This window comes from Wickerhamomyces anomalus (assembly GCF_001661255.1).
Source record: "Wickerhamomyces anomalus NRRL Y-366-8 unplaced genomic scaffold WICANscaffold_2, whole genome shotgun sequence".
NCBI lineage: Eukaryota > Fungi > Ascomycota > Saccharomycetes > Phaffomycetales > Wickerhamomycetaceae > Hansenula > Hansenula anomala.
Window position 1 is genome coordinate 1,775,369 of NW_017567111.1, and position 20,692 is coordinate 1,796,060.

Below are 20,692 nucleotides of genomic sequence, written 5' to 3' on the forward strand. Positions count from 1 at the left end.
CATTACTCAATATCTACCACCGTAACCACCTTGATTTCCGTAGTTGTTACCTCCATAACCACCTTGACTTCCACCATAACCACCTTGATTACCTCCATGATTACTTCCACCATAACCACCTTGGTTTCCACCATGATTACCACTACTACCCCCAGTGAATTGGTTTAAAATACCTGAAAGACCAGAGCCACCTTGTGATTGGCCACCTTGTGATTGTGAGCTACCACCAGCAAATTGATTGATTATACCTGATAATCCGGAGCCACCTTGACTTTGGCCACCATAACCACCTTGACTTTGACCACCATAACCACCTGGACTTTGACCTCCGTAGCCACCTTGATTTTGACCACCATATCCACCATGACCTGAGTTTCCTGAACCTGAAAATTGATTCAACAAACCTGAAAGACCACCTCCACTTGATTGTTGTTGTCCACCATATTGATTATTCCCACCGTGTTGACCACCACCATATTGATTACTGCCACCATATTGGTCATTATATTGATTGTTGTTTGGTTTATTACCGCCACCTGATAAACTTGATAATAACCCACCAAGACCTGATGATGATTGTTGTTGTTGCTGTTGTTGAGGTTTACCTCCAAATTGTGATAAGATTGAGCTTAGACCACCACCACTACTTTGCTGTTGGGAACCACTCCCACCTGATAATAATCCAGCTAATGATGATGCATTAAACCCACCACCACCTGTTTTGGAAGCACCAAATACAGTAGCTAACATTGCCAATTTGGAGAACTGGCTTGATCCACCACTTGATCCTCCAGTCATTAATCCATTTAATAATGCACCTTGTAAATCTCTTGAACCTGTTTCACCACTACCACCAAAATCTCTAGTACCACCACCTGTTGAACCTTGATCTAGATTATTAACAACATGTTTTGAGATGTATTCAATCAATTCATCGATTTTGGATCTTTCTTCATGTGAAGGATTTTGATTAGATGCTTCTTTTAAATCCTCAATGGCTCTTTCATGATCATTATTACCAATATGAGCAACAGCACGAGTGATCAAAGCACTTGGTGAGGAACCTGAACCTAGAGCTTGATTCAACAAGTTGATTGCTTCGTTATGGTTTCCGGAACTGATTAGTTGTTCTGCTTGGTAAACTGCTTGATCTAAAGACATTGTTCAATAGTATTATTCACCACTTAATTGAAGCTTTTCAAGAGGTTCTTGGTGGTTTAATTGAAGAGTTTCCTGGGTTTAAATCTTGGTACTTTCAATTTGAAACGACAACTTTGTGATGGATTTGGTGACGGGGCAACACTGAAAAATATCGTGGAAACTATTTTTTGAATTTGAATGAGGATTGAAGAGGCTTTTGTTGGTATAGAGCTGCTCAGTATATTTTCTGAGAGCTGATCGATATGGTTTGTGTAAAAAAGTGCTTTTCTCATGGATCAAAATTGGAGATGTTTTAAGGTGTTTTGACTCAAAATTGTTACTATTGGACCCTGTAAACTCAGATCAAAGAATTGAAACATACACAAATGACCAATTTCCAGGCAAATTACTAGCCACAAATTGTCACTTTCAAAATAAAATTACTCAATATACTAACTTTGCTAAGTTTATTTAATTTCATTGTTTCTGCCACATCTCGCGTGCCACTAAACACTTTTATTACCTAATTTGGAAGTCAACCTCCCGAAGAAAAAACTAAAATTCAGTGATTGGATCTGGTGGAAAAAAACAAAATTGACATCAACAACAACATTTGAAACCGACAAAGGTATACAAAGAACCGAACTTTGTTTCTTCTTTTGAGGTTCAATCCATCGTTTTCTCCTCAATTTACCAAGTCAAGATGTTTCGTTCCACAGTTGGTAAAACCGTTCTTAATTTGACATTGGCAACTACAGTTCTTTATGGTGGTGGTGTTGCATTATCTTGTAAAAATGATGCTTTTAATGAATTATTTACTGATAATGTTCCATTAGCTGAAGATATTGTTGATTATATTCAATCATTCCAAACTACTAAAAAAGATTATAATATTCAAAATTTTAAAGAAAAATTTGGTGAATGGGAAAAAACTTTAGATATCCCTAAATCAGGTATTATTTCTCAAAAAATTGAAAGTCTTAAAGAAAAAGAAGCCATTGCACCAAAGAATGCTACAACTTCTTCAGATCCAAAATCCACCACTAGTACAATTCATGATGGTGCACCAAGACCAAAAATTGAGTTATCTCCAATAGAGTTGAAGGCAAAAGATTCAAATTTACAAAAAGTTATTGGTGAAGTTAATAGAATAATTTTACTAATCAATAAGGATCAATTATCCAAAGATGAACATTTTGATAAGATTGTTGGATTAATTAAAGATTTAGATGAAAATTTAGTTGTGTTACAAGATGCTAAAGATTCACAAGTGTCCAAACAAATTCAAGAAGCTATTTCCGTTAAGGAAAATGAAGTTTTAAACTCTTTTACTAATGAATTTAATAACATTGTTGCTAGAATTGAAAAAACTCATGAATCTAAATTAAATGATGAAGTTTCCAAGGCAAAAGAAGTTATTTCTAAACAAGCTGAAAACATTATCAAACAAAATCAAATTAATACTATTAATGAATTTACAAATTTAATTGAAGATACTATTTCAAAAGAGCGTGAAGGGAAATATGCCAAATTTGATGAATTAAATTCAAAATTAACCACTTTACAAAACTTGGTTTTAACAATTGATGAACATTTAAATAATTCTGAATTAAAATCAAGATTACAATTAAATTTGAACAAATTAAAGGCAAAATTGACTTCAAATTCAAATGAAAATTTAACTTTAGAAATTGCAGAATTAAACAAATTAGCAATTGAATCTAAAAATCAAGTTATCTCTACAGCTATTAATTCAATTGATCAAGAAATCATCAAGAATGGATTATTAACAAACTCTCAATTAATAACAAGATTCCATTTATTAGTCCCAGAGCTAAGATCAGCTGCATTATTACCACCAAATGCAGGGTTATTAGGTCATTTATCTTCAATTTTATTTTCTAAATTTTTATTAAGTAAAGAAGGTCATGTTGATGGTAAAGATATCGAAAGTGTTATTGCCAGAGTTGATAACTATTTAGTTTCTAATCAATTGGATAATGCGGTTGAAGAAATTGCTAATTTGAAAGGTTGGAATAGAAAATTGGCAAATGATTGGTTAGTTGAAGGTAGAAGAAGATTGGAAGTTGAATTTTTAGTTAATTTGATTGATTTGGAAAGTAGAACTTTGTTTTAATCATATTATTGAAAAGTGTGTTTTATATTCAAAAGAAGATTATATTATATTTATAAGTTATACAGATCATAAAAAGAATCTTACAGCATTTTGTGAAACATTTAATTTATTGTATATTGTAGGAGAATATAGTTGGATCAAAAAGATTCATAAAAAAGAGTCAACAAACTGAAAACACCGATAAGAGACGATAGAAAATTAAGCCCATAAAAAAAAACACAAGACAAAGATAATTTGCAAAAGGACATGTAACATTAATGAGAATCCACAAATATATAATGATTATTAACCCTCCTAGTACTATTAATGTTTAGATGATTCACACAGAGCTAAGAATCACAGATATTTGTAGATATGCTAGTAAAGAACCCGTGTTCTTTTATGAACAACAACTTCTTTGATTATTTGTACTCGGTCTTTGTAAATCAACGCCTCTAGTTTGTAATCTATTTGGTTTCAATTGTGATTCTAATGGTAATTTCTCTGCTATTTTAGTGAAAATTTCTTTAATACATTCACCAGATTTAGCACTAACTTCAAAAAATAATAGGTTTTCTTCATTAGCAAATGCTTGAGCTATATCTTTTGAAACTTGTCTTTCATTTTCTAAATCCAATTTATTACCAGCTAAAGCAATAACAATATCTGAATTAGCTTGTCTTTGTAGTTCTTTGATCCAAGACTTTGCTCTTTCTAATGAAGATTCCTGAGTAATATCGTAAACCACAATAGCAGCATTTGCATTTCTATAATACATTGGAGCTAAAGATTTATAACGTTCTTGACCAGCAGTATCCCATATTTCAAACTTTACTGTAGTGGATTCATCTAGTTGAATAGTTTGTGTAAGGAAGGCAGCACCAATTGTAGATTCTCTAAAATCATCAAATGAATCTTTAACAAATCTATGAACTATTGAAGATTTACCAACGGCGGATTCACCTAATAACACTAGTTTAAATTGAGCAAAACGAGGTTCACCAGCACTACCAGCACTAGCAGAATTTGTTGTAGATGATTGTTGTGATTTTGACATGATGTTTAAAGCGATGAAAACTGTTTCTATTTGTATTTGATAAGTTTCAATTGATTTGTGAATTTATGACAAGTTGTGCTTTTTTTTCTAAAAGGGGCCAAATAATCAGTTCGCGAATTGTTTAGAATCGCGTGAATGAGATGAAAAGTGTGGGTATTTGGGATTAGTGGATTAATTAGTAGATTAAAGGTCCTAAAAGTAGGTTAAATCAATTTTAAACACTTTATTATGGCATATATTTTTTTTTCTGGATGTTTATTTCCATACTTTATGTTGCTCACTAGCCACATCTACCTTCAATGCACTAGCCACAGAATTGACGAGTGTGGCTAGTGTGTTTTTTTTCCTCGAAGTTGAAAATTCCAACATCAACAAACGCTTTGAACAGATCATCATCATCACCACACAAGTCTAATCCACACAAACCCACTCCCAACTGCCCCAATCCCTGCAGAACCCGCTTGAGTATCCACATCCCCAAGAGCTCAACGTACCCTACTCCTTGATTCCTCGCTTTGCCTTTTGCTGGAATATCATATTTTTGAAATGTGAGTATCAACGTTTTGAAATTGATCCCAAACATACTAACAATGGATTCTTAGCTTCAAAGAAAACAATAAAGTCTTTTCTTTCCAGTTTTTAATTGCTTTGCCTCCTCCAAGAACTTCAATTGAAACTCATTAACCCTTAAAATCGGTTGTTTTCTGTTGTTTTCTTTGCCACTGTCTTTGAACCTCCGTCGTCGTTTTCCCACATCTTTTACTGCTGAAAAAAAAAATGTCTGCCACTACTGAACATGAACCAACTGTTGATTCTCAAGAATTAAACGGTAATGTTTCTGATAATGAAGAATCTAATGATGTTTCAACTACAGAAGAAGTGAAACCTGTTGTTGCTGCACCTCCTCCTTCAATTAATGATGAATCTGCCTTCCCAGCTTTGGGTGGATCTGCAGGTTCAGCTTCAGGTTCAAATGTGATCTGGGGTCCATCTATGAAAACTCCATCTTCTGCCTCTTCTTCTGATAAAGTATTTTCAAGATCTAGTTCTTCCCGTGTTCAAAAATCTGTTCAAGAAGCTTTCAACATCAAAAATAACGTTAGTTTAAACGTTTCAACAGTTGAATTCCGTAAAATTATTAGTGAATTGAAGAAAACTTATGATGTTTCATTAGAATCTACTGTCTCCACTATCAATAAAGATAGAACATTTGTTGTTTCTGGTTCCATCAAGAATGTTGCCCAAGTTAGAAAAGAATTAGTCCGTCGTTTAACCAAACCTGTTCAAGATCGTTTCAAAATCCCATCAAGAACTAGAGCTGCCGTTATTGGTTCAGGTGGTAAAAACCTAAGACCAATCATTGAATCTACTGGTACAAGAATCAATATTGAAAGAAATGTTACTCCAGGTCCTCAATCAAGTCAATCTGATGAAGATGATGAAATTGAAGTCACCATTGATGGTGATATTGATGGTGTTACTGATGCTAGAAAATTGATCTTGGCCATTGTTGATGAAGAGACTAAACATTTGTCAACAAGGGTTCAAGTTCCAGATGAATTGATTAAATTCGTTAAACCTTTTGATATTAATGAAGAAAACTTGAAAGTTTCAGGTCCAAACAAAAATGGTTCAATTTCAATTCAAGGTTTAAGAGATGATGTATTGATCAAAAAGAATGAAATTGTTTCTCAATTAAATGATTTGAAAATTAAAATCAAAACTGAAACCAAATCAATCCCAAAGAAAGTTCATCAATTCATTAAACCTGATGAAATTTATAAACAATTTAATGTTGTCATTGAAATTCCAAAAGGTGAAATTGATGATGAAGAATTAGTTTCATTTGTTGGTTTGCCATCAGATATCAATGCTGCTATTCAACATGCTAGAAATACAACTTCTCAATTCATTATTGATTCTTTAGATATTTCAAGAGCCCATGGTGGTAATGTTGATCACGCTCGTGCTTTAGCTGCTTATTTCAGTCATGCTGGCTTATTAAACAAGATTGGTGAAGAATTCAACACAATTACTTCAGCTCCACCATTTGATAAATTAGTTTCAAGAAATTTGAAAAACGTTAGTATTGATATAAGTGCTCCAAAGACTTCTACTCAATCCATTAAAGATTCAAGAAAGAAAATTGTGGAATTAGTTAATGGTTTAGCTCCAACACGTATCCGTTTTGTTAATGATGTTGTTCCATTTTTCGCTAAAAGAGTTGCTTCAATAACTGAATCCTCATCTAAATCTCAAAACGTCCATGTTGTTCCACTATCATTCTTGGCTGAAAACAAAACTAATGAAATCATTTTGGTTGCCTTAGATAATGAAGATGATGAATTTGCTCCATCTCAAGAAGAAATCAATGCTAGATTAGATGTTGTTGATCATTCATTAGATGAATTAAGAAAAGCTCAATCTGAATTGAAATCAGTTGTCCTAGATGTTGAAAATGATAAACAACAATTCATTGAAGGTCCAAATGGTACCACTTTGAAAACTTTGTTAAACTCTTTTAACGATGGTTCAAGTGCTATTGTTTTGAAATTGCATTATAATGGTGATTTACCATCTCCAGATAAAGTTTATATACAAGGTACAAAAACTGATGTTGGTAAAGTTGAAAAAGAAATCCAAGCTTTATTGAAAGATGCTGAAGATTTAAAAGATATTTACAGTTTCAAGAGTGAAATTCATGTCCCAAAGAATGTTTTACCAAGATTGATTGGTAAGAATGGTGGTCATTTAAACACCCTTAGAGATCAATTTGGTGTCAACATTGATGTTGAAAAAGATCCTCAAGGTGAAAAAGCTGCATTAACTATTACTGGTTATAAATTTAATGTTAAAGAAGCTGAACATGATATCTTACAATCATCTAAAAGATGGGCTGATGAAGTCACCAAGACTGTTATTGTTCCTCAAAAATACCACGGTTCAATAATTGGTCAAGGTGGTCAATACGTTAAAAGATTGCAAGATAAATATAATGTCAGAATCAACTTCACTCAAGGTGTTGATGATGTTGTTATTAGAGGTCCTTCAAGAGGTGCCATCAAGGCTGAAGAAGAAGTTAAAGAGTTGGTTGATTATTTCATTGAAAATGGTTACACCAAAGAGATTCAAGTTCCAACAAAAGCTTTATCAAGAATCATTGGTAAGAATGGTGAAACTATGAATGGTATTGCTGCTGATGCCGGTGTTGAAATTGATGTTAAAGATAACGATGATAAAGAATCAGAATTTGGTTCTGTCTTATTAACAGGTTCAAGAAAAGGTTTGAAAGAAGCTGAAACTAAAATTTTGGCTATTGTTAAAGAATTCCAAGATACCATTACTGTTGAATTAGAAGTTGATCCTAAATATTTCAGAGATATCTTGGGTGCTAGAGGTTCAACCAAGACAGCCATCATTGAAAAAGCTGGTGGTGCTGATCTTGATCAACAAAGACGTTTATTACAAATCCCAGATCAATCCTCTGAATCAAAAATCATCACTTCATCAGGTCCAAAGAAAGTTGTTGAATCAATCATTGAACAAGTTAAAAAAATTGTTCAAGAAAAGGAAAACTCAGTTACTGAAAAATTGGATGTTTCAAAAGATAAACATAGACTCATCATTGGTACCGGTGGTACCGTTCGTCGTACATTAGAAACTGGCCATAAGGTTTCCATTAACGTTCCAAAATTTGCTTCAGATTCAAGTGAAGTTACTATCGTTGGTTTACCTGAAAATGTTGAAAAAGCTAAAGCCGCAATTCTTGAGTTAACTGCTGATGACTGGAAGACTGTCGTTGAAGTTCCAGCTTACTTACATGCTGCTGTCGCTGAAAGAGGTGCTTTCACTAGAAAGATTAGATCTGATCATAATGTTGAAGTTACACACGGTAATTCATCAAATCGTGCTTACAAGTTATCTTCTTCTCACATTCCAACTCCACCAAGCTCTGCATCTGGTTCTGACGAGGAAACTTTTAAATTTACCACTGAAGATGCTGATTCAAGTGCAGATGATGATTCAGATTTGATTCCATGGAGACTTAAAGGTGAAGACGAAGATGTTGCTAAAGTTGAATCTTTAATCAAAGCAAGAATTGAACAATTCAAGAAAGATAACACCTCAGGGTTTTTGTGGTATAAAGATCCATCAGTATTTGGTAGAATTGTTGGAATTCAAGGTTCCCGTTTGAACAACATTAGAAAGAAATCAGGGGCTCAAATTTATATCCCAAGAAAAGACGACACTGCTAATGATGTTATCTATTTGAAAGGTACTAAGGCTGCTTTAGAAAAAGCTGAAAAATTATTACGTGCTGAAATTGAAAAGAGCTCAAAAGCTTGAATTTTGTACTACTACCCACTTTTTTTATATTTAGTTCTTGAGGTTTGTTGAATGTTATTTTAATTAGTTTAAACCAAGTGAAAAAAAAAGTCATTCATCTGCATTTTGTCTTATATATAGTGATTATAATATTTTGATTTTGAACTTTTGATGTAGACCTTGGTTATAAAGGAAAAAATATATGAAACATCCGAATCAGGAAAGTATCCGGTTTGGGAAATCGTTTGGAGTTTATCAAACAAAAAGCAGCCTTGAACAACTTATCAAAAAAGTCGTTTCATAGGAATCGGTCAGCAATTCAATGCTAGAAGGTGCCATTGAATAATCCTGAATATACCATTGAACAATATGCCAGATACCATCAACAATGAAAGTACGCCGAGCTTGGTTGGAGCCAGTGTCAGATCAGTTCAAGATCAAGAAAGAGATGCTGAGTTGTCACTATCCTCTTCAAGATCCCCATCAAAGTCCAATCAGAAGAAAGGGATTTCTCATCATGATGATTACACTAGCGTCAACGAACTCGTCGATGAAGGTGCTTTGATTCACGATGAGCAAGCATACGATGATTTATTGGATGACACTGGTAAATTGAGACCAAGTGTTTCTCAAACATCGATCCCTGGTGTTAAGGACGAAGTGCCTCATATTAAACTACCAAAATCTTCATCAACTGCTTCAAGAGAACGTAAACCACCAGCTATCGCTAATGAAGTTAAACTAGAAGATTTGGAAAAAGAAGCTGAGGAGGCTAAAGAAGATTCACCTTCAAGTACATCAGAACCATCTGTTGAGCCGGAACGCAAACATTCCATTTACGAATTGAAAAACAATGCTGGTGCTACGAGTGGTGCAAATGACATGTCTTTGGAAGATTTGATTGATTCACAAATTGCATCAATGACTGAACTTTCTACTGATTTCCAGAAAAGAATTAGTGACAAAAAGACTAAACCAAAAGTTTTGGAATCATCAAGATCAAGATCAAGAAGAAGATCAAATAGTGGTGTTATTCCAGACTCAGTTATTGAAAATGATTCATTACAACAAGTTCCAGCTGGTGCTCATGAGGGGGTCTACTCTCCATTGGTTCAATCAAGATCTCAATCAGCAATCCGTTCAACAAAATCGTTTGCCTCAGATGCTAGTCCTGAGAAGCCACATCTTGCAAGAGGTGATTCATACAAAGGTGCTCATAGTGAATATAGACCAGGTAGAAGACCTAATCGTGAAGATAACATCTATGCAAATATTTCCCAACCTTCCAAAGAATTCCTACGTTCAGTTTCAAGATCTAGATCAAGAGTTTCAAAAGAAAGTCCAGTATCAAACAAAGAATTATTAGATGAAGGTGCTTTGTTAAATGATCCTGAACATCGTTTTGATATGGATACTGCTCGTGATGATGCTATTGATCATATTGATGGGCTACACCATGAAACTCTGAATGAAGAGAGCGAAGAAGAAGATGAAAAGGTGGAAAAAGAATCAAAACAAAAACCTGTTCACAATGAAACTGAAAGTGTTGAAGAAATCAATAAAGAGCCTAAAGAGACAGTTGCAACTGAAGCTGGAACTGATGTGGAAATTCCACAAAAAGTTCCAAAGTTGGCAGATTTTGAAGAGGAAGAGTTGACTAGACCGGAAGATTCAGTTAAAGATGATAAGGATACTGAGGTAAAGGCCACAGATGAATCTGAGGCAGCCGTGGATGCTGAAGAATCCAGTCGTACTGGTAAAGCTCAATCCGCTAAGAGTGAGGTTGAGAATCCCAAAAAGAAAGAGACAGAAGACACAAAACCTTTGAAGTCAATTCCTAAAGCAGAAGAACCAGTTGAGGATAAGACTGAAAAAGTTGAAAAGTCTACTGAAACTACAACATCTAAAGCTGTTGAAATACCAGAGGAAACTCCATCAACCACTAAAGCATCAACTGAACAAGAAACCGTGGATACCGAAACTGGTCAAAATGTTGATATCCCAAAAGATGAAGAAGATGTATTGACAGATCGGAAAGATGACAACACAACTGAACCTGAAATTTTGCCAAAAGATGCATTATCAACAGTTGTTCCAGGTGGAGTGAAAGAGGAAGCTGAACATGCAGTTGAAGATGAAGCCAAAGAAGAACCAATTGAGCCTAAAGAAACATTAGAACAGCCTGATCAAGAAAAGCAAGAGGAAGCTATAGAGAAATTAGACGAGCAGATTTCAAAGGAAGCTGACTCAAAACCTGGTAAAAAGGAAGCCGAGGTCCATGTTCCTGTGAAGAAGGAAGAAGAAGAAGAAGACGAAAATCAATCAATCAAAATAACCCCAACTACGGATTATGAAGAATCTGATGTTCCTGTTAAAGTTGATGATGAAGCTGAAAATGATGAGGCCAATTTATCCAAAGGTGTTTCAGCATTGAAAGTTGATGACGCGGCAGGTGAAGCTGAAAGATTGATTAAAGAACTTGAAGATGCCATTGATGACGGTGATGAATCATTAACAAGTGCTGCTTCAAAAGAGAAGACAATCGATACCGAAGAAGCTAAACCTACTGAAACCAAACAGGAGGTCGAATCAGTTGCTAAAGATCTATCAAAAATTGTATCAAAGGATAAAGGTGACTCTGAAATCAATGTTGTTAATAAAGAAGCTACTAAAACAACTGAAGAAACACCAAAAGCTGAACAGCCTGAAGAGATTCACGAACCAACAAAGGATGAAATTATTGAGCTTTTGAAAAATGAACCTGTTTATATTTACACTTCATTAGCAGGGGGTGGGTTCCATATGCCAACTAGAACCAACAAACTAGCTACAATTTTAACTGGTAATAGAATCCCATTCACTTATAGAGATCTAGGAACTGATGAACAGGCCAGAAATGTTTGGCGTCGTTATGGTAGAGGTCGTTTGTTACCTGCTGTTGTTCGTGGTAGCGATGATATAATTGGGAATTGGGAAGAGATTGAAGAGGCAAATGAGGATTACAGAGTTAGAGAACTTATATATGAAACTTTATAAGAGAAGAAAAACATCAATAGTTTATGATTTGATATTTACGATTTGTTATTGTAGATGTATCTGTCAAAATTGTACGTGTCACTATAGACAGTACGAAATTATCATTCTCGACATTTGACCATCAACAAATCAAACAACAAGAAAGCTAAAGTAAAGCCATTCAATACATCACCACCTATCAAAGATGCTTCATTCCAAAAACATAGAGGACGTACTTGTACAAGGCCTCAGACCAGTACGAACAACATCAAAATCATTATTGGCCATTTCATTAATCACACCAACTGGTGCTCCGTTATCTTCACATATAAGCTCTCAATATGAGGGTGATATAACAACTACAAAATTAAGAATGTTTTCATTATTGGCAATGAATAGTTACATCAATGAACATGGCGATGACCAAGAAGATGGTGAAGAAGGTGTTGATGATGACGATGATGTTTTAGCTGTTGAAGTTGAAGATTATATGCTTTATTTAAAAAGAATCAAGGGGACAAAATTTAGTGTTGTTTTAATAACTGAAAAAGATTATCCCGTGGGCGTTATACGGTTGAAGATGAAGAATTTGAGTGAAGCGTTTGAGGAATTGTCTAAGTTTGAATATGTCGCTGATCAGTAAGAATCACTACGTCTTTAAAATTAATTATAATGTATATTATCATGGCATGGCTTATTGAAACTGATTATACAGTTTATCTAATGAAAAACTGTAGTTCAAAAAAAGCCCCGTAAAAATATCAAATGTTAAAGACATGACACCTGCAAACAAAATTGTGGACGACGTTAGATAAATATAAAGATATAGATTTGATAAAGCAGGGTGAAATCATGTAAAGCATTGTGTAAAGGTGAAAATCAATTTGTGAACAAGATGAAGAAAAACTAGCAATAACTAAAATAAATATGAACCAATATGCCTTGAACCCTTCCCGGAAAGAAATGTGATAAAAGATTAAAAAAAGGTAAAACAAAAAGTAAAATCAGAAAAGTACCTGTATATGCTGTATAAAATTAGGGGACATTAAAAACAATAAACGTATGCTCAGTTTGGTGATTAAAAATATGAGTTTGGGTTGAGCTAATATTGGATTTCTTGTTGAGTTGGGTGGTTGCTGATGGTGGTTTGCTTGGGTATCTGTGTTTCTTCTAATTGCTTCTCTCATTTTTCGCCTTCTTCTTCTGATAATTCTTCATCTTCTTCCTCATCTTCTTCTTCATTACCTTCAACATCGTCCATTATGCTGTCGTCATCGTAGCTTTCTTCCTCCTCGGAATCATACCAAAAATTTTCATCAACAACTTCATCTTCAACTGGTGCAGAGTGGGTAGCTAGATATGCACTAGCAGATGTTGGCATGACAAATCCTTGTGGGATATCCTGTTTTGATCTTTCAACTTCTAATTCAACCTTTTTCTTGTAGACATCTGGTCTTTTTCTCCAATCCACTGCAGCATCAACGTTAGCAGGGGATGAAGGATTTGGATCTTCTAGTAAAGAAACAATAGAAATCAATACTGTTTCCACTGTTTGAGCTGGGGACCAAGTTTCAGCATCTGGTTCATCTGAGGTTGGGTCACCACCTTGATGCAAAATGGATATGCATAATCTACCATCGCGATAAACATTAGGATGATAAATAGCTGGTGTAAATCTAAAAGTTGGTGGAGCGAAAGGATAATCAGATGGGAACTTCATTTGAGCTCTAAAGTAACCACCATGGTAAACTGACTCTTCATTTAGCACCATGACACCAATATTCCACAGAAAGATGTTATCGTCCTCAAGTTCAATATGGAATGAAGGGATGGCCTTTTTAGGGTCAGTTAGCTCACGAAATTGCCGTAATAACAAAGATGCTGCACTTGTTGAGGACATGATGTATTTCTTATTTGTATTTGTTGTTGTTGTTGTGACTTGACTGTAGCGGTTATTAATCTTCTGCCAGGGGTGTTTTTCTTAAGGTTCTGTGATAAGATGGGTTTCTGGTGGTCGTTGTAGCCTTTGGAAGGTATGGGAAATGTGTTGTAAGAGTCGTACTAAAGCAGCAGCAGAAAACTGAGTGTATCTGGGAACGAGCCTTTGTTGGATGGTGGTCTCTGACTTGTTGTTGATTGTGGTTCTCTCAAGTTCCAATTCAGAATCAGATTCCAAAAAAAAAACAAATTCGAATTCGCAAAATTCTCAGCTTCTTTTTTTGGAAACGGGGACACACTTTTTTTTTGCTTTTTCTCGGTGGCACCTTTCGCGAATTCTCGGATTTACTTTTGGTGATCCAGAACAATTGGAAAATAGGGCTAGAAAAGAGGGTTTATTGTTGAGTTTTTGAAGAGTAGTTTTTATGGGGAGTCATTAATAATAGTTATTGATACTATGATTGGAAATGTAAGCCATTATATTCGTTGAGTCACTTATTTTTAATATTCTGTCGTGATCAGAAACAGCTACTGGTCACATCTTTCTTTCTGTCGAAATCATCACGCACAAAGTCCAGAGTCACCAGCCACTAACAGCTAAGAAAAGAGATAGATCATAGTACTCAACAGTAGAGCTCAGGGTACTGACTTACTTGCGCTATAATGTCACAGAGCTCCTTATTGTTATTGTTAATCAGACTATTGTCAATTTGTATGTAGTGAGTGCTTTTGTATGGTGTGCCGCGTACCATTTCTGGTGAAGTTTTCCACGAAATAAACATCAAATCTTGAAGATGGGTTCTTCATTGAGGTGTTCAAAGCCAAACAAATTCAACCACAAAAGCAATGGCCAATTCGAATTCCATCTTACAAGTCTACGGTGGTGGTATGTCTAAACTAGCTTAGAGCATTTTTCTATTTTCAAATTACTAACAACTTGTTTTAGATGAAGTAGCTGCCCTAGTATTAGATCCTGGATCTCAATCAACAAAAGTTGGTTATGCAGGTGAAGATTGTCCAAGAATAATTACACCATCCTATGCTAGATTTGATAGCCAGGAAAACACCGATGGAGATGAAGAAATGGAAGATGTTGCTGACGATGATACTTCACTCAGACCTAAAATACCAAAGAAAAGATCATTTACACACTATTCAGAAAATTCAATAAATTTTCCCAAACCAAATGCTGAATTGAAACCAATACTAGAGGATGGAATAATAACAGATTGGGATTCAGCAGTAGAGCAATGGGAATATCTTTTCGATAATCTGAGAGCCGATTACAAAGAACAACCATTGTTATTAACTGAACCAGTGTGGAATACTAAAGAAAATAGAACAAAATCATTGGAAATTGCCTTGGAACAATTTGAATTCCCAGGTTTTTACCTAGCGTCTGTGCCAACCTGTGTTTCATTTGCGCTAGGGAGACCTTCAGCCTTGGTGGTTGATATTGGCCATGATATAACGAGTGTTACACCAGTTGTTGATGGTATGTGTTTGGCTAAAACTACATTGAAGACTCACTACGCTGGTAAATATTTATCAAAACAATTAAAACTTCACATTGACTCATTAGATAAAGAAGTCATACCATTATACAAAGTCAAGTCCAAAGTGTTGACCCAGCCTAATGAAAAACCAAACTGGGTTCCAAAACAATTTGAAAATATAACTAAATCATATGAAGATTACCAAATAGAGAAGACATTACAACAGTTGAAAGAAACAATCATAAAGGTCCCACAAGACCCAATCACAAAAGATACTAAATACGATGATGAAGATGAAGTTTTCCCAAAAAGATCATTTGAACTACCAAATGCACACACTATCGAATTTGGTAAATCACGTTTTGAATTTGGTGATTCGTTATTTGAACCTGCAAATTATCAAATTGATGGCTTTGAACCGGAAAGTGGTGAACCAGAAATCAAATCAAATATAGATTATGTTCCATTGAAAAGAGCTAAAAAACCAACCGAAGATGATGAACAAGAAGAACAAGAGAAAACATCAACCCGTGGTAAAAAGGAAGTTCCTAGATTTAGAGGTCTTTCTGAATTAACTTCACATGCATTGTCATTAGTTGATGTTGATATTAGAGCTCAATTAGCTCATAACATTATTGTTACTGGTGGGTCTTCTTTAATCCCAGGTTTGAATGATCGTTTATTAGCAGATTTGAATAAAAATCATCCAGGTTTGAAAATCAGACTTCATGCTGCTGGTAATACTGCTGAAAGAAAATTCCAATCTTGGATTGGTGGGTCCGTTTTGTCAAGTTTGGGTACTTTCCATCAATTATGGGTTAGTAAAAAGGAGCTGGAAGAAGTTGGTGTTGAAAAATTGTTATCAGAAAGATTTAGATAAAGATTATGTACAGTAAGTTTTGCTTTTTTTGTTTTTGTTTAGCTACACTAAAATGATTTTTCTAAAATAATTTATCCTTGTTAAATTCGTAAGCCACTCATGTTCTGAAACATCACTTTGTTATCACGTACTCTTATTGTTCAAAGTCCCGTTCTTTATAGCTTCTTGTGTACATGATATCATTGCATTTTGACGATCACCCAGATACCTACTTTTGTTCAAGAATTCTAATTTTTGTTTGACAATCTCTAAAGGTTCCTCAATTTCAAACAATTTACTCAAGTTCTCCACTGCATCTGAAAGGCCGGCTTGAATAGACTCGAAAAGATCCAAAAAGTTGTTACGATCACAGTAATAAGCAAATGCATAAGACCATTTCAACACTTTTCTAGCCTTCAATAAAGTTTCTGCACTTTCAACCAAAAATTGGGCTTCAATCCATGAGATGCCTGATGTTTCTTGCAATTCACGAACTTTATCCTCCACAAATTTGCATCTCTTGAAATCTTGATTAGTTGAAGCTTCATGAATTGCAAAAAGGTTATAATAATGTAAATATCTTTTTAATGATGTTTTGGATGCATTGGCCAAATTTGCCTTACTATTAATGTCTTTCTTCTGTTCCTCTGTTTGACTATTAAATCTGTTACACTGATAAAATGAAGATCCATGAGCTTTCCAATCACCCATACAAATCCAACAGAATTCATTGCCACATTTTTTACATGTCATATGGTTACAACCACCATTTTTCTCAATTGAAGAATCACACTTTGGACATTGTTTAGTATTAGACATAATCCAATTAACAGTTTCTGAATCATCTTTACATTTGGTGATCCATTCTTTTGTAATTTGACATGGTGTTGGATTGTGATTCTCAAAATTACAAGCAATGCAAAATTGATGTCCATGGTTACATGTGGCAACTGGAACTTGTTGATTTTTAACAATATTCGGTATATCCGACAAGTTTAAAACTTCAACAACACTATCACAATCTGGAGCTGGACACCATTTGAAAGCTTTGTGTCTTTCAACCCATTCCCTGATGGAGCTTTCAATCAACTTAAATGATTCACCTTCTCCACCAATAAACTCTAGATCATGGGAATCTAAAGCAACATCACAATCGGGACACTTGATAACTTTGCCTGATGATGTTTTATCCTTCACATAACGTCTATAACAGTCCATACAATATCCATGGCCACATGATAACTGATAACTATCATCCTTATCCTCACAACAAATAAAACAACCAAAATCATGTTGAGGATATTTCTTATATAGGGAAGTGTGACTTTTAGAGCCACCATCCACAACACCAGCGTTTGCCTTTACACGCTCTGGATCATCCATGTATTCCTCCATAAGCCTTTCAGAGTTCCACGAGTAAAACTGTAGTAAAATCAGAGCTTCGTCATCTGTTAATTGCAATACATCAGATATATTTTTTGTTTGAGCTCCCAGTTTCTGAGCTAGTTCCTTTGTTGTATGATATTTGAACTGAACAAGGGGTATTTTCTCCTTTAATGATTCCTCAGGTTTAAATTCATCGCCATCTCCACCTCCATTATGAAGTGCCACTTCTTCATCCTCGTCATCTTCATCAAATGAAAAATCAGAAACTCCAGGACTACCACCAAAGTCATCATCTTCTTCGTCTTCATATTCAAATCCTAATGATTCCTCTGGTTCACTTTCAATCATCTTCTTTGGAGAATCAATCTTTATTCTCTTTGCGTCTGCGCTACTGGCGGCTGCTTCTATCTTCTTGTTCTTCTTGACTTCTTTTGGTATCCAAACCTCAACCGATGGGATTGATGATTCAGCCTTTTCACGCAGTCTAGCACTTCTTCTTGTCATATAGGTTATAGGGTATATTTTAAGCTGAACAAACACACAGACCTCACAATGTTCTTATATAGATAGTGTGACTGTACTGACTTTTCTGTTTGTTCGCATGAACTAATAATTAGTTGAAAATTTGGACAAGGTGTTTGAAATTTGAAATGAGCACAATTTTATGGTACTATTGTTGAAATCCAGTCTAGCTTTTGTTCTCAAGTTTCTTTGTTAACTCATAACATTAACACAACAAGTCTAGATTTTACACTCCGTGTCTAAACTTTGATAGCTCACAAAATCGCGCTCAATATTACGACACGAGAGATTCTTACGTCAGCGCTGACTACGCACAATAGATAATAATGTCACGACTCAAAATGACAGAATGCTCTTTAAAGGTCTTCTAGTCTATCTAAAGCTGCTTTGATTTTCATGGAAACTCTAGTACTTAGTTCATAATCATCTGAGTATGCCTGTGCTCGTTTCAGCCATTCTTTAGATTCCTCTAACCCATTAATTCCAGATTCTTTCCAGACAAATAATGCCTTTTCATACAATGCAGTTGGGTATAACCATGGATCATCAGTGTGTCTAATGAATCTATAATCAGGTTCTCTAGGATCATCAAGTTCAATAATGTATTTCAAGACTTTTTTATCTATCAATTCATCACCTTTTGAAAATTCACCTAATCTTCTTAATGTGATTGACTGTAACAAATTACGAATCATTGATTGGTTTTGAATTTCAGGAACTTTAGCATGTTCAGAAACACTATAATCCAATAATTTTGTGGCAATTTGTAAATGTTCTTCTGGCATTCTATTATAACCGTTCCAAAAATATGCCAATTCATGAACAGGTGAAGTACCAATAGCATCAATGAAATCAACTTTATAAGTCTGTGCAGTCTGTTCAAATTGTGTTATTTTTCTGATCAAAAATTTGTCAAAGGGCATTTGTTTACCATTAATTTTCCCACTTTTACTATATTGTGGAGCTTCCAAAATTAACTGTTCCGCTTTCTTTCTAAAGTAACCTTCACGTTTCAATTCTTCTTTATCAGTAATTATACCCATTTTGCACATACGATATAATTCCAAATAACAACAACCAGCACAATAAGTGTAAAGCCCAGGAGACCAACCATTAATGTCAACTAATGTTTTCAAATCTTGTGCTGCTCTTTCATATTTGTGCAAAAAGATCAAAATCATAGTTCTATCGAAAACTAGTAAAGCTTCAACTTGTCTCATTTCAATCTTTCTATCAAGACTATCCATAAGGTCCAATGCTTCCTCTAAACGGCCTCTTGAAGCCAACATACGTGATTCTTGTAGCAACCATAATGCAGAATGTGGAAATAATGCTCTAGCGTAAAGTAATGCATCCTCCAGTTTTTTACCAGGGTGTAATAGAGTTGGTTTCCCAACTCCTTGGAATGCGAATGATTCAGATCTCATTCGTTTTTGACTTAGGGTTTTCTGTAGTGATAATTTTTGTTCTGAATGAGTTGTTGAAGTTGTTGATTTAGTACGTGATAGATCTGGAATATCAAAATCAGCATCAGTGAATTGGAAGGGACCATCATAAAACACCAAAAGGGCCAATAATCCAATACAACCATGAACATTTCTCCCTTCAACTGATTTCCAAATCATTTTAAGTCCATTTTCTCTGGAACCTCTGAAACCAACAACTGATAAAACTTTTCCAATCGCTGGTGGGATCAATGAAAGCACTAATTGCAAAATACCAAAACATAAATTAGCACCAGAGATTATAAATTCATCAACTGTGGATTGAGATTCATCAATGGCTCTTTGTTCAGCTGTGGAGTTGGAGTCAGAATCAACAGTTTCTGATGCTTCTTTATTATACCCTAATTCCGATCTTAGTCTATCTGTAGCTGGTGTATTACCGATATGAGCACCGTTTAATCTAAGTGATCTCATTCTTTGAATATTTTCAGCAAATCCTGTTATCTTGGTATCTTTTAATTGTTCGGTGCTTAATGAAAATGGAATGTCTGCAAAGACACTGCTTGTATCAGAGTTAATGGTTGATGAGCTTTGATTAGGAATATTGTTTAAGTCACCTTCTTTTTGTTTTTGAAGTTTCTGACGAGCTTCATATTCTCGTATGAGTACAAACACTTCATCTAATGTATGATAAGCTTTTCTCAACTTGTATAAAGCTTTGGCACTTTCAATCATACTTTCTGATAATAACATAATTAAGGCGTTCAACAAATTAGCTTCAGCATAAGTGACAGCATACTCAGTACCTGGTGGGAAATTTGCAGAAGTTTTCAATTTCATCTTTTGGTATTTCGAACGATCTCTATGTGATAAAGTTTCAGCTTTTGTTAAAATTTCACCAGCTTTCTTCATAACTTCAGGTTCAAAGCCTAAAGTTGCTTCTAAAAACTTGATAACACCATTTGCTAGCACTTTGATTGTACAATTTGGGTCGTCTTCAATCAAATGAAGTCCTTCTTTGGTACGATCATCTAATAAGTAATCCATTGATTGTAAAGCAAGTTCGAAATCATGAGCTTGTTGTAAAATTAACGGCGTGGCTTCATCTTGCGACAAAGTTTCTTGCCTTCTGAAACCAAGAGCACGTAGCATTTTTGTGATGATTTAATCCTTATGATGAAGTTGGTTCAAGAATAGAATTTGCTGTATTTGATTTATACTTGATGTTGAATTTTTAGCGTCTCTCCTATCTTGCCAAAAGAAATGTATGGGCTATAGTGGGAATGAACAAAAAATACTCCAGTGAAGCAAAGATGGAAAAAGGGGGAATGAGTTTATGGCTGAAAAGTGGATTGTTGAAATATTCCTGAGTCTTGTTCTGTCAGTGCTCTA

The 20,692-nt window shown here is 34.8% G+C and overlaps 10 protein-coding genes across 10 annotated transcripts; 5 read left to right on the forward strand and 5 right to left on the reverse strand.

Annotated features, from left to right (window-relative positions):
* Window positions 1–6: 6 nt before the first annotated feature.
* On the reverse strand, window positions 7–1,161 carry WICANDRAFT_77969 (tetratricopeptide repeat protein; the record flags this gene model as incomplete). Its single annotated transcript, XM_019184643.1, has 1 exon — window positions 7–1,161. The coding sequence occupies one exon, from the start codon at window positions 1,159–1,161 to the stop codon at window positions 7–9; it is 1,155 nt and encodes a 384-aa protein (XP_019040540.1).
* A 682-nt stretch (window positions 1,162–1,843) lies between these two features.
* On the forward strand, window positions 1,844–3,277 carry MIC60 (Mic60p; the record flags this gene model as incomplete). The annotated part of the gene is made up of 1 exon (XM_019185553.1): window positions 1,844–3,277. The coding sequence occupies one exon, from the start codon at window positions 1,844–1,846 to the stop codon at window positions 3,275–3,277; it is 1,434 nt and encodes a 477-aa protein (XP_019040541.1).
* A 379-nt stretch (window positions 3,278–3,656) lies between these two features.
* YPT52 (Rab family GTPase YPT52) lies at window positions 3,657–4,313 on the reverse strand (the record flags this gene model as incomplete). Its single annotated transcript, XM_019181404.1, has 1 exon — window positions 3,657–4,313. The coding sequence occupies one exon, from the start codon at window positions 4,311–4,313 to the stop codon at window positions 3,657–3,659; it is 657 nt and encodes a 218-aa protein (XP_019040542.1).
* An 891-nt stretch (window positions 4,314–5,204) lies between these two features.
* On the forward strand, window positions 5,205–8,618 carry SCP160 (Scp160p; the record flags this gene model as incomplete). Its single annotated transcript, XM_019180804.1, has 1 exon — window positions 5,205–8,618. A coding segment is annotated over one exon (3,414 nt), but the record flags the coding sequence as incomplete, so codon positions are not given.
* Window positions 8,619–10,046: 1,428 nt separating this feature from the next.
* Window positions 10,047–11,675, forward strand: WICANDRAFT_83501 (uncharacterized protein; the record flags this gene model as incomplete). The annotated part of the gene is made up of 1 exon (XM_019185554.1): window positions 10,047–11,675. The coding sequence occupies one exon, from the start codon at window positions 10,047–10,049 to the stop codon at window positions 11,673–11,675; it is 1,629 nt and encodes a 542-aa protein (XP_019040544.1).
* A 184-nt stretch (window positions 11,676–11,859) lies between these two features.
* Window positions 11,860–12,297, forward strand: SLM4 (Slm4p; the record flags this gene model as incomplete). Its single annotated transcript, XM_019183268.1, has 1 exon — window positions 11,860–12,297. The coding sequence occupies one exon, from the start codon at window positions 11,860–11,862 to the stop codon at window positions 12,295–12,297; it is 438 nt and encodes a 145-aa protein (XP_019040545.1).
* A 540-nt stretch (window positions 12,298–12,837) lies between these two features.
* On the reverse strand, window positions 12,838–14,030 carry CDC34 (SCF E2 ubiquitin-protein ligase catalytic subunit CDC34; the record flags this gene model as incomplete). The annotated part of the gene is made up of 1 exon (XM_019186701.1): window positions 12,838–14,030. Exon 1 carries the CDS (start codon window positions 13,552–13,554, stop codon window positions 12,838–12,840), a length of 717 nt encoding a protein of 238 aa, XP_019040546.1. The 5' UTR covers window positions 13,555–14,030.
* A 596-nt stretch (window positions 14,031–14,626) lies between these two features.
* ARP4 (Arp4p) lies at window positions 14,627–16,178 on the forward strand. Its single transcript, XM_019186256.1, has one exon. The coding sequence runs from the start codon at window positions 14,676–14,678 to the stop codon at window positions 15,966–15,968; it is 1,293 nt and encodes a 430-aa protein (XP_019040547.1). The 5' UTR covers window positions 14,627–14,675; the 3' UTR covers window positions 15,969–16,178.
* Window positions 16,116–17,501, reverse strand: HEL1 (E3 ubiquitin-protein ligase HEL1; the record flags this gene model as incomplete). The annotated part of the gene is made up of 1 exon (XM_019181011.1): window positions 16,116–17,501. A coding segment is annotated over one exon (1,386 nt), but the record flags the coding sequence as incomplete, so codon positions are not given.
* Window positions 17,502–18,211: 710 nt separating this feature from the next.
* On the reverse strand, window positions 18,212–20,452 carry WICANDRAFT_27786 (uncharacterized protein; the record flags this gene model as incomplete). The annotated part of the gene is made up of 2 exons (XM_019181409.1): window positions 18,212–19,251; window positions 19,294–20,452. 2 exons carry the CDS (start codon window positions 20,450–20,452, stop codon window positions 18,212–18,214), a joined length of 2,199 nt encoding a protein of 732 aa, XP_019040549.1.
* Between the last annotated feature and the right edge of the window lie 240 nt (window positions 20,453–20,692).

Coding starts and splice junctions, on each gene's coding strand:
- ARP4 (XM_019186256.1), top strand. CDS start 14,676: ATGGAAGATGTTGCTGACGATGATACTTCACTCAGACCTAAAATACCA.